The sequence below is a fragment of the Lactuca virosa genome, chromosome 3 (genome assembly GCF_052849685.1).
Source record: "Lactuca virosa cultivar CGN04683 chromosome 3, Lactuca_virosa_CGN04683_v6, whole genome shotgun sequence".
Taxonomy (NCBI): domain Eukaryota; kingdom Viridiplantae; phylum Streptophyta; class Magnoliopsida; order Asterales; family Asteraceae; genus Lactuca; species Lactuca virosa.
In genome coordinates this window covers 167,933,479-167,946,021 of record NC_136428.1, presented here as the reverse complement: position 1 = coordinate 167,946,021, position 12,543 = coordinate 167,933,479, and the positions used below count along the sequence as shown (strand labels likewise).

Genomic DNA, 12,543 nt, shown 5'->3' with positions numbered 1-12,543 from the left:
ATCACCAAATTAATTCTAAATTAATTTATGATCAATACCAATTAAATAATATGATTTCATATTAATATATTATAACTTTATAACTTATAATATATTAACAAATCATAAACATATTATTCTCAAAAGGTTATCCAAATCGTTCGGGTGAAGTGCAACCCAAATGGACCATGCCGGGTCGGGTCAAGTGTATCTCAAATATTGTTATGGACTTAGACACCTTATCCAACAGACAAATCTTGTGAGTTGAATAACCTGAGAGAGTAAATAACGGAGATGGTGAAACCTTTGAATCTTGAGAGAGGAACTCGAGATAAAGATGGTCAATGGTGGAATGAGCGTGAATCTTCTGCATTTATTTTTGTTAATTTTGTAAACAGGTTATTGAATTGAAGAAGTGAAAGATCTTATTTTTGAGGTGATTTTTTCTTGCGCAGACGTAACCAAATTTTAGAGAGAGAGAGAGAGAGAGAGAGAGATTTTATATATTAAATAATTATATTTAGTTTTTTTCTTTTTTAAAAAAAATAACTGAAAAGATCATAAATGGTCCATGTGGTGTGAAATGACGAAAATGCCCCTCAATAAACGGACAAAAGTTATCGGAGTTAGCAATAAGGACCAGTTGTCAAAAGTTTTGAAAACACAGAGACCATTTATAAGGTTTTTAAATCATGAGGATTAAACTTCAGATTTTGGGTAACCATAGGAACCATTTATGATGTTTTTTTTTTTTTGATCTTAATCTATATCCTTTGTAGTAGGATGATAGAATCCTTCCAAGTTCTACATATGACAATAAAAGTCTTATTTTTAAAGGGATCATGATATATGGTAGTCCTCTTAAAATTTTAGACTAAATTACTGAAATCGTCCCTATTGTTTGATCAAAACTATACGTTTGGTTCCTAATTTTTTTTTCGCATTCGCATCGTCCCTATGGTTGATTTTGTTATATTTTTCGTCCCTATGGATTGGTCAAAATTGTACGTTTTGCCCTTAACTTTATGTATATAAGGGACGAAAAATACAACAAAATCAAATCATAGGGTTGATCCCAGTGCAAAAAAAAATTATGAACCAAACATACAATTTGACCAAACCTTAAGGACGATATTTCGGTAATTTACTCAAACTTTTTATTGTAGTCAGCCATATTTTTTGGAATGTCTTCTTGAACTATGCCTTTTTAGCTTAACCAACAAATTTTATGAAGTCTAATTCAGTAACTATCCAAAATGAATTGAGCGGAAACTATCTCAAAATATTGATATTTTCTTATTCTTTTCTATTAACGAATATATGATTGACCTACGTGTCTATTAAAATCTACACACTTTTTACATTCATACTTTTCATTTACTATTAGAAACTTAAAAAAAAAAAATAGCAATGTGTGCTTTATAGTTTATACCATCTACCTTAAATCTTATACATTATATCTTATATCATAAACTTTATATGGTAAACGCTAATCCTGAACCCTAAATATTAAACCTGAAACTCTTATGGTAATTATATTTTGGAAGAAAATACAATGATAATTTTATTGATAACCCCAAACAACAAAATGTAATATTTTTAGGGAAATTAACAAACGCATAAAATATTTATATTTTTAACCAAACAACCATGTACTATAGATATAGATTTTAATGATAAATGAAATTCGTTCAATATATTTGGATTATGATATATCTCTCAAAAAACGCCTAATCTTCAAAACGGAAATGACTTCCAATTATTTTAAAGTTATTAAATTTATTTAATATTTGCTTTAGTCCACCGTATATGTATATGTATTGTTTTAATATTTAATAGTGCTTTCGGGTTGTATTCTCTTCAAAGATCAGAAGTTCAGGAGGTATACGTTTCTTTGTAACCCTAGTTTTCCATCGTCAACCGATTTGCTAACTTTAGCATTTATATAAACCAGAGCATTCGGTATGAGTTTGGTTTTGATTCAATAAATATTCAAACGAAGAGGAAGAGGGTTTTTCTTTCTTTCTTGTATAGAGCTTATTGTTTGTTGTATTCGCGAGTTTATGCATGCTTATTTCACTGATGTCTGGATTTGTTAATATCTATATCTATATATATACTGCATATCTAACTTAAGACTAGGACCTAACCATAGTTTGAATCTAAAAAGTAAGGAATTTTAAGAAAATTTGCGAAATTCGTGAATCATGTTGTGTCCCACCGAAACCATCAAATAAAAGTGTCTTCCGTGAATCTACGTTTCCGTGGAACAGCAGTTAATCAGGGTTTTGTGAAAAAGATTGCAAAATATGTTTTTGCTCACGATGTTCAAAAACTAAGTGTTCATCAGATCTCAAGAGACACTGTTTGCCCTCCTTGCCTATTTGGCTCTAAATCCCTTAAGCATTTCACATTGATTTGCAATACAAGTAAAACACGTTTGGATTTTCCAGCTTTAACAACTTTGAGGCTCAATTGCTTCAAATTAACGTGGGGTGATGGAGATGGAGATGGAGATCTTTTCTCCAAGTGCGTAAACCTAAAGAAGCTGACTTTAGAATGTTTCCAAGTCCACAAGGTATTTGACATCATTACACCTCGTCTTTGTAGCCTCATCCTTAACCAAGGCTATTGTTCAAAAACCATGAATGTGATTGCACCAAAACTCCAGAATCTCACAATGCTTCATTGCACGATTGGTAACTTGAATGTTTCACCACAAAAACTTGCGTCTTTCTGCTACACATCATGGGTGGGGCTTTGTGTTACTCCCCATTTCTCTAACCATGGCTTTCATTCTCTAAACAAGGCGAGTATCTGTTTGTTGTGTATGCATGATTCATACAAGGCATATAAGGAGGAAGATGCTCGAAAAACTATCAACATGCTTCAAAAGCTCCATAGTGTAAAATATTTAACTCTTGGTGCCGAGACTCTTGAGGTACATTAACGTTACTTATATCAATCTTTCTTTTTTTCCGCATTACCACACGCCAATGATAAAAGATTTTTTTTGTGCAGTGTATTTCCTCATTTCCAGATTTGTTATCGCACCATTCTTCCCCTTTTAGCAATTTAATTTGCTTGACTATAGACTACAGCATGATGGAGAATAAGGATGTTGCATACAAAAAAGTAAAAATGTCTACTGAAGCTACAAACTTCTTGCTTCATAACTCTCCAACCGCCACTTTGATCATGAAATCACCCAAGGTACTACTTACTTTAGCAAAAAAAAAAAAAAAAAAAAAAATCAATCCACCAGTTTGTATTTTTTTTTTTAAATTTTATTATCTATTTCACAGAGAACTCACAATACGTCTATATTCTTTACATGTATCTCAGGTTCAAAGTATAGAAGTAGAAGATGATGCCTGATGGAGGTTTTTTTTTTTTTTTTGTTAGTGTTTTTTCCCGGTTCTAGATGTCAGTTTTTGTCGAAAACCAAAACCGAATAAGAGGGCTTATTCATGGCTATTTATTTTCTATTAAGCTCAATGATAAAAGTAGTTAGTATAAGAATTCTCTTTATTTACGTACATAAAAAAACAGTAAGAAGACCCGGTTCTATCGAACTGGGCTATTTAATCAATCAACAGGGGTTTGACTTGCATAAAGGAATCGGTTGTATGCTAAAGAACCGGGGTACATAATCACACAATAGTGGTCCCATTTAGCATGAATGGACCTGGTTTTCTTCAAAGAAATTATATGAAAAAGAGGAAAAGATTTGGGAAGAAGAAAGAAAGGTTTTCTTAAAAGAAAGAGTAATCCTCTATTAGATTTGTAGTTTTGGTCTTTTTAAGTTTAAAAATTAATATGTTACATTTGTAGTTTTGGTCTTTAAGTATAAAAAATGATAGGTTACATCCTTATGGTTTATAAATATTACAGTTTTGATCATTGCTTCATATAAAAACACATATAAAAACACAGACTTACTTTTATTTTTCTTTTTAATTTTCTTTAAACATTATTATTATTATTATTATTATTATTATTATATAACATTTTTATGTGTTCTTAAATTATTTAATAAAATCTGTATAGATTTCATATAAAATTATTTTTATTTTTTAAAATTAGTTATCTAAATATTATATATATATATATATATATATATATATATATATATATATATATATATATATATATATATATATCATATTATTATTTATTCTTAACTATATTTATTTATCTTTGTTTTTATGGTTTATTATTTTTTTTAATATTTTTGATGTCTTATTCGAATATACGATTTAATATTTTTCTTTTACGTTTTGTTCGTATACATTATATAACGTTTTTATTTAATGTTTTGCTCGAATAAACAAATTAAAATAGAACCCCGGATAACTATCAAACATCAAATATAATTATTTAATGTTGGTTTTTTATGTGTTTTTCGTTTATATCATTCGTTTATATGCTTTATTTTTTTATTCAATTTTAAAAGGTTTTATTATTACTTTTTAAACAAATAATCCTAAATATTAGGATAAACAACTATCGTCATAACAACTATCGAACTAATAACTATATTTTAACAACTTTTTGTTAAAAAAATCTTATATAAAATCTCCCGCTTGTTAATACGAATTGAGTATATATTGTCCAAAATAATAAAAAACTCCCCTCGTATATTAATTTGAATCCTATTTCTTTTGTTAAAATAAATACGAGGACAATTTATTATTATCCAGACAATATGTCTTAATAAATATTAACAAGCAATAGATTTTTTTTAAGATTATTTTTTTAAGTAATAGTTGTTAAAATATAGTTTTTATTTTGATAGTTGTTATGACGGTATAACGGTTGTCCTGACGGTATGACGGTTGTTTATCCTAACAATAAACCTCTTAAAGCTGAATAAAAAAAATAAATAACATAAACGATTGATGTAAACGCAAAATACATAAAAAATAACGTTAAATAATTATCTTTGATATTGATAGTTATCCGGGGTTCTATTTTTAATCTGTTTATTCGATAAAAACATAAAAAAAAAAGTTATATAATGTGAACGAACAAAACGTACGAAAAAATATTAAATCGTATATTCGAATAAAACTTCAAAAATATTAAAAGATTTTAAACCACAAAAAACAAAGATAAATAAATAAATCTAAGAATGAATATATATATATATATATATATATATATATATATATATATATATATATAAAAGTTAGATAATTAATTTAAAAAAAATAAAAATAATTTTATATGAAATCTATACAAATACAAATTCTATTAAAATAAAGAACAAATAAAGTTTTTATATAATAATAATAATAATAATAATAATAATTATAATAATTAAATCTTAAAAGAAAATGAAAAAGAAAAAGGAAGGATAAGTTAGTCTTTTTACATGACCTAAGGACTAAAACTGTAATACATATAAACCACAAGGATATAATCTATCAATTTTTAAACTTAGGAACCAAAACTGTGAATCTGAGCAAAGCACACACCATTTCTATAATTTACTCTCAAAGAAATGATATGAAGAAGATGAAAAGAGGCGTGAGAAGAAAAGAAAGTAAGGTAGGAAGGGGTGGGGTGGGATAATGTTTTATTTTTTTAATTTTTTTAATTGAAAAATTAGTTAAAATAAAAACATAAAAGAAATTATAAATGGTATAAAATTGATTATATGTATGTTGTAAATGAACCAAATGTTATTCGTGAGAATTTTTTTTATGTTCGTTTATTTAATAAATGAATAAACATGAATATATACTCTCGTTCGTTTAGTTAAACGAACGAACACAATCAATGGTTTTGTTCGTTCAACCATGTTTGTAAACCTTCCTTGTTTATAGTCAGAGTTCTTTCAACATAATTACAAATATTTTTTTGAAAGAATTGCTCAAATAGTCCTTATGTTTTACAATTCTTTACAAATTAAGTTCAAACCTTTGAAAATTTAGAACAGGGATCCTTTTCAACAAATTTCATTACAAATTTAGTCCAATAAAAACTTGAAATGTATATTTTACCTTTTTTTCTATTATATTTAACTGTTTTACTATTTTTATTAATGAAAATATAAAAAGAAAATTCGGCGCTTTACTCGCTACATTAGAGATGCACACCAAAATTGAATATATATTCGATTTGATTTGATTATGAATCCTGTCAAAAATCAGATTTAGAACAAACTGGATCAGATTAGTGTCATCCATCTGATCCAAATCTTATGTTCAGAAGCATATTGATACTGGATGATCGGATTTTATGTTTGTGCACCTCTCTCTCTCTCTCTCTCTCTCTCTAGGGGTGACAATTTATGACACGACACGACAAAAATACACGACACGAAAAGAAATTGGGACGAAATTGAAATTTAAGTTCGTGTTTGTGTTAACTGTTAAAAAACACAATGTCGTGTCGTGTTCGTGTTCAAAATTCGACACGAAATTGACACGATTTAGCAGTTCTTTATCGTGTTTTTCGTGTTTGTCATGTTATATTTGATAAAGTATTCATTAAATAAACTAGTTTTTAGTATACGTTATACTTTTCGTGTCGTGTCGTGTTTGTCGTTTTTAATTCGTTCGTTTTCGTGTTAGTTAAAAAAAACGACATCGTGTCATGTCGTGTTCGTGTTACATAAAACCTTGTAGCATCGTGTTGTGTCAGACAGAAACACGAAACGATAGCACAATTTGCCACCTCTCTCTCTCTCTCTCTCTCTCTCTCATTTGAAGAAACTCCATTTTTCCTTGTTGTATATAAAAAAACTAAACAAAACAACACAAATATTGTCAACTAAAAACTCATAAATCATCTTCGGCAAATCCCAAAACATTCACATGTTCTTGTTTTGATTCCATCCATTTCTTAGAAGAGCAACTAATCGATTAAAAATATGAAGAATCAACGCATGTATATTTGACAGGGAAGATGTTCATATTTAAGTTTTGTGTTTGCATTGATTTGTTGGATATATCAACAGAAGAAGGTTGTGGGTTCTGGAATAGTCATCGAAGCTCAAAGTTATATGGTGGTGAATGGTGTGTTGATCTTGAAAATCGAGAAACATATGGACTCAAATCAGCGGTGGATCTAGAAAAAATAAGTAGGGTATGCAGTTTTCTATAATCAATTGCTCACACCATTATGTGATACTCCTAAACGTTTTTCCTGTAGAAGGGCGGCTATCGATAGGATAAAACTAAATTGTTGGATATTTTCACATGAAATCTAATATGCATTAGACTTTTCTTTTGAAAATTTATCTATTTCTTCTGTTGAAATCAACAGCCCGAAAAAATAGGTCTGTCGAAAAAACCCGAAACCCGTTCTACCCACCCGACTCGTTCCGAATTCGGGTAGAATGGGTCGGGTAGAACGGGTAACGGGTATGAACATTCGGGTAATAGGTTAACCCGATAATAATATAGGTCGGGTTTTAGGTATGAATATTTATTTTCGGGTATACCCGAATACCCGAATTCGTTTTTTAAATAATACCAAATATACAATGCAGTCACATACGCACACTTCAAATAAAACAAAACCTTTCGTTTCCTTTTTATGAACGACGGCTCGATAGTCGACGCAAACTTGCAAAGGGAATACGATGCTGAAACTGAAGTCCTGAACCGTCATCACAATTCTCAGTTTCTCACTATCGCACATAATGGAATTAAAAAAGTACATAACATATTATAATGATTTGTATTGTTTTTATATATGTACTTGTTAATTGTATGAAGTATTTTCCTATCCAATTCTTTATTAAACCAACCAACATGTAAAAATAAAAAATAAAAAAAAAATTATCAATAAGTGTCATTTAAGAAATTTTCGAGTATACCCGATAATTACCCGACCCGACCTCAAACCCGAATACCCGAAACCCGAAAACCCGAATTACAATATAGGTCGGGTATCGGGTATTATTTTCTTAAGGAAATACCCGATCTACCGACTCGTTCTATCCGAAACCCGAAAATTTTACCCGTTCGACACCCCTACGAAAAAGTATAAGAAATTATCATATCCTATAAAATTATATTAATTAATAATATAAACTACCACATAGTTTAAACTTACAGTAACAAAAATACCTAGATAATTTAAAGGGAAAATAGAAAAATTACCGACTAGTTGGATGAATTCAATTGCAAAGTTAATACACAATATGGGCACATTTCACAAGACAAATTAAAAATCAAGTTTTTTTTTTTTTTTTGAACCGACAAATCTAATTTATTCCTAAACTAATACCACCTAATTCCATCTATGTCCACGACGGGACTTGAACCCTCGACCTCAAAGAGGGAGGGCACCACCTGATACCGCTGGGCTAGAAGCCCTTTGGTAAATTAAAAATCAAGTAGTACATAAAAACAAAACAGATAATAGCATTTCAGTCAATTACGTTGAAATAGCTAAAATATAAGTATGGTGTAAACTTACAAGTTATAAACAATCAAATAAGGAAAACAACAGAGGAGAGAGGGGAGGAGGTGTGTGGCCGAGCCAAGCTGAGAGGTCAAGATCCTGAGCGATGATAACGAACACCAATGTCATAAATTTTTCAAAAATTTTAAACTTTTAAAATGTACTCAAACCATCAATGTTTACAAATCATTTTCAAAATAAGTTCCACATCAGAGAAATCCCAAAATCATGAAATAAAAAACATTAGGAGGTGCACGATCACGCCTTCGCCTTCCCGTGATCCTCTGAAGTACCTGAAACATAATACAAAACTGTAAGCCCAAAGCTTAGTGAGTTCCCCAAAATACCGATACACAACAAATAACACAAATATAAAAACAACATGTAATGGGTCCATAGCTTTAACAGATTGGATTACTCCTGAGCCCACATCATAAGTCTAGCTTGCCCTCGGGCCACAACTTATGTCTGGCTTACTCCCCAGCCTGGTTAGTCCTTGAACTGAACACCGCTAAGCCCTCAGTACGAGTCTGGCATGCCATTCCTGGCCCCCAGTTCGTATCTGGAATGCTCATTAGTCCTCAGTATGAGTCTGACATGCCCTCCCTGACCATCAGCTCATATCTGGCATACTCCAGGGTTTGTTGGCTACAGCACGGAGCAGTACAACCTCAAATCAACCCACACAATATGTCGACATATAACAGATAATATCATGAACAGATAAACAGACAATATCATAGGTAGTCCTATAGATCTACCAGACTAGCATATCAAAACTAGCATGCATATCTCTATCATACTCAGCATATCAACAATATCAGGTTCTCCAATTAATAGGCCAGCCTTGGTGCCTTCGACCCGAAAGTACAGTGAGGAAACTCTCCTCACAAGTAGTGCTGAACTGATACGGTCCAACTCCGAATCTCGACTACTGACTCAAAAGCCTACAACCACCATGTGACCAATTCCATCAAAACCCCGAAATACCTAAAATGCCCTCAAAAGTCCAACTTGGTCAACCATGGTCAAAGTCAAGTCAACGGTCAAGGTCAACAGTCCATCTTGACCCAACTCGTCTAGTGCACCTCTTGGAATCGTCGAGCTCCACAGTACTCAGAAAGTCGGGGAAAACCCTAGCCAACTCGTTGAGTTTTCCCCAGCTTAACACATACAGCTGATTCTTCGATTTCAGGGACTCTAAGGTTCAGATCTAGACTCCAAATGTGTCTAAAAGGATAAAGTTTCCAACTTTATCCTTTGGGGCTACTCCAAATGCTCAAAACCCCCTCCACAAGGCTTGAAAGCTCAAAGGCTTAACCATTAAGCACTAAATCCTTGAGATTTGTAACCCAACTTTTCCCGAAGAGATTTAAGCCTCAAAAATGTCCCAAAGGTTGGTGCTTTATAGACATTCCAAAATGGGTCAATACGGAAAATATGACCTAAACTCTATGCATGGTATCAAAGCTTGACAAAAGACCCGATCTAACCCATTATAAGGCCACCATGACCTGGAGACTCATAAAGTTGCAAACTTTATGAAGTCCATTCATTGCAACATCCAAAAGTAAGGAGAAAAAGGGACCAAACTCAAGATCTAGCTACATAGATTGATAAAAATCGAATCTTGAATACTTACAACGGTCCAAAAGAGTGCCAAACTGAATATAAGAGTTTTGCTTGCTAGATCCTTTCTTCTTTCTCTCAATCTTCTCCTTATTTTGCTCAAAAATGCCACACTAACTCACACTATGAGATGGAATGAAGATTAGGGTTCACAAGGCTGATATTAGGGTTTGGAGGCTGATAAAAGATCAGCCTTAAGGACTTAAGGAGATTAGATAGGGTGTAAACCCTAAAATTTAGGGTTTCACAAACAGCCGCCAACTCATCGAGTTTTCCTCTCTAACTCGACGAGTTGGTCCAAAAAGATGCGCGACCCAAAACCTTTCAACACGTCGAGTTGAGGCCATCAACTCGACGAGTTCCAAGGAACACTTGCCTTTTAAATAAAAATTCTCACACTTGGAAATCGGGATGTTACAAATCTCCCCCACTTGGACTAGGTTTCGTCCTCGAAGCCTGCTGCGGTGAACAAATCCGGATAATGCTCCCGCATTTCAGCCTCCGGCTCCTAGGTACACTCAGATCCCCTTCGATGATGCCACTGCTCCCTTAGCAAAGGTACCTCCTTGCTACGCAGAATCTTTACCTTCCTTTCTAGAATAGCTACCGCCCTCTTGACATAGTTCAGGCGCTCATCAACCTGAATGTCATCCAATGATACCACCGCATCCTCGTCCAATACACACTTCCGCAACTGCGAAACGTGGACAGTGCTATGAGTATGACTGAGCTCCTCCGGAAGATCCAATCTATAAGCAACCTTGCCAACCATGGCAACAATCTGGTATGGACCAATATACCGGGGGACCAACTTCCCTCTTTTCCTGAAGCGAATCACACCTTTCCAAGGTGAGACCTTCAGCAACACCATGTCACCGACCTGAAACTCCAAATCAGATCGGTGCCAGTCGTCATAGCTTTTCTGCCAGCTCTGGGCAGTCTGCAATCTCTTCCTGATCTGCTGGATTATCTATGTAGTCAGCAGAACCACGTCGGTCCGACCCATGACTCTGTGACCAACCTCGCCCCAACAGACTAGGGTACGACATCTCTGCCCATACAAAAGCTCAAAAGGCGGAGCACCATTACTGGAGTGGAAACTGTTATTGTAGGAGAACTCTGCAAGAGGTTGGTAGGAGTCCCAGCTCTCACCAAAATCAATGACGCATGCTCGCAACATGTCCTCGAGAGTCTGAATGGTCCGCTCACTCTAGCCATCGGTCTGCGGATGATACGTCGTGCTGAAGTGAAGCATCGTACCCAGTTCCTCTTGGAACTTCTGCCAAAATCGGGAGGTGAACTGAACATCACGGTCTGAAACAATAGATACTGGAGCCTCATGGCGAGAAACGATCTCGCAAATATACACATCGGCTAACTTCTCGTCCGACGAACTCTCCCGAATCGCCAGAAAGTGGGCACTCTTGGTCAATCGATCCACGATGACCCAAATAACATCAACACCACTTGCCTTCTTCGGTAACTTGGTGATGAAGTCCATCGAAATCTGCTCCCATTTCCACATGGGAACCTCCAGAGGCTGCACCTTGCCATGCGGCCTCTGATGCTCGTCCTTGACCATCCTATAAGTCAAGCACCTCTCGACGTACCAAACGATCTCCTTCTTAATGCATGGCCACCAATAATTCAACATCATGGTGCCCCCAGATGAATAGAGAAGTGAGACTTATATCCTCCTCCAACACAATCTGTCTAACCCCACCAGACATTGGAACCCATACCCGACCGCAACGGGTCAAAAAACCACGACTGTCCGGAACAAATCTGGTAATCTCACCCCTAATCCTCTCAATCTTCCAATTCTCCTCTCGAACACCCTCAGTCTGAGCCTCCCTAATCAAACTCACAAGTGGAGAATCCACATATATCCTCATACATGTCACCGGAACAGAAGATCCAGCCAACTTACGACTCAAGGCATCCGCCACCACATTCGCTTTACCCGGATGGTAAAGGATCTCACAGTCATAATCCTTGACTACGTCCAGCCACCTGCGCTGCTTCATGTTCAGGTTCGGCTGATCCATAATATGCCTCAAACTCTTGTGATCCGTGTAGATGGTACAACGGACCCTATAAAGGTAATGTCTCCAAATCTTGAGGGCAAAAACCACCTCCCCCAACTCAAGATCATATGTGGGATATCGCGTCCCATGCGGCTTCAGCTGCCGCGAAACATAATGTAACACCCATAAAATTCAAGCCAATTTAAAACTTTTAAAACATTTCCAAAACCATTAACCATTACATAACTTGTTTTCAAAATGTATCATATCAGAGTATCCCAGGAACAAAGTCATAAAAAGTGAGGAGCTGTACGATCACGCCTTCGCCTTGCCGCGATCCCCTGATGTACCTAAAACAATAAACTGAAACTGTAAGCCCGAAAGCTTAGTGAGTTTCCCCAAAATACCAACCTCATATAACCATACTCATATCATATCAGCAAATACAGAACAGTATGCATAATGAGCCTTCAGCCTGACTGGACCG

General features: G+C 34.4%; 1 protein-coding gene across 1 annotated transcript; it reads left to right on the top strand.

The window, feature by feature from the left end:
• The first annotated feature begins 273 nt into the window (after nucleotides 1-273).
• On the top strand, nucleotides 274-3,437 carry LOC145164245 (uncharacterized). Its single transcript, XM_079082968.1, has 5 exons — nucleotides 274-377; nucleotides 2,164-2,920; nucleotides 3,001-3,192; nucleotides 3,285-3,298; nucleotides 3,404-3,437. The coding sequence occupies exons 1-5, from the start codon at nucleotides 274-276 to the stop codon at nucleotides 3,435-3,437; spliced, it is 1,101 nt and encodes a 366-aa protein (XP_078939094.1).
• Nucleotides 3,438-12,543: the final 9,106 nt, after the last annotated feature.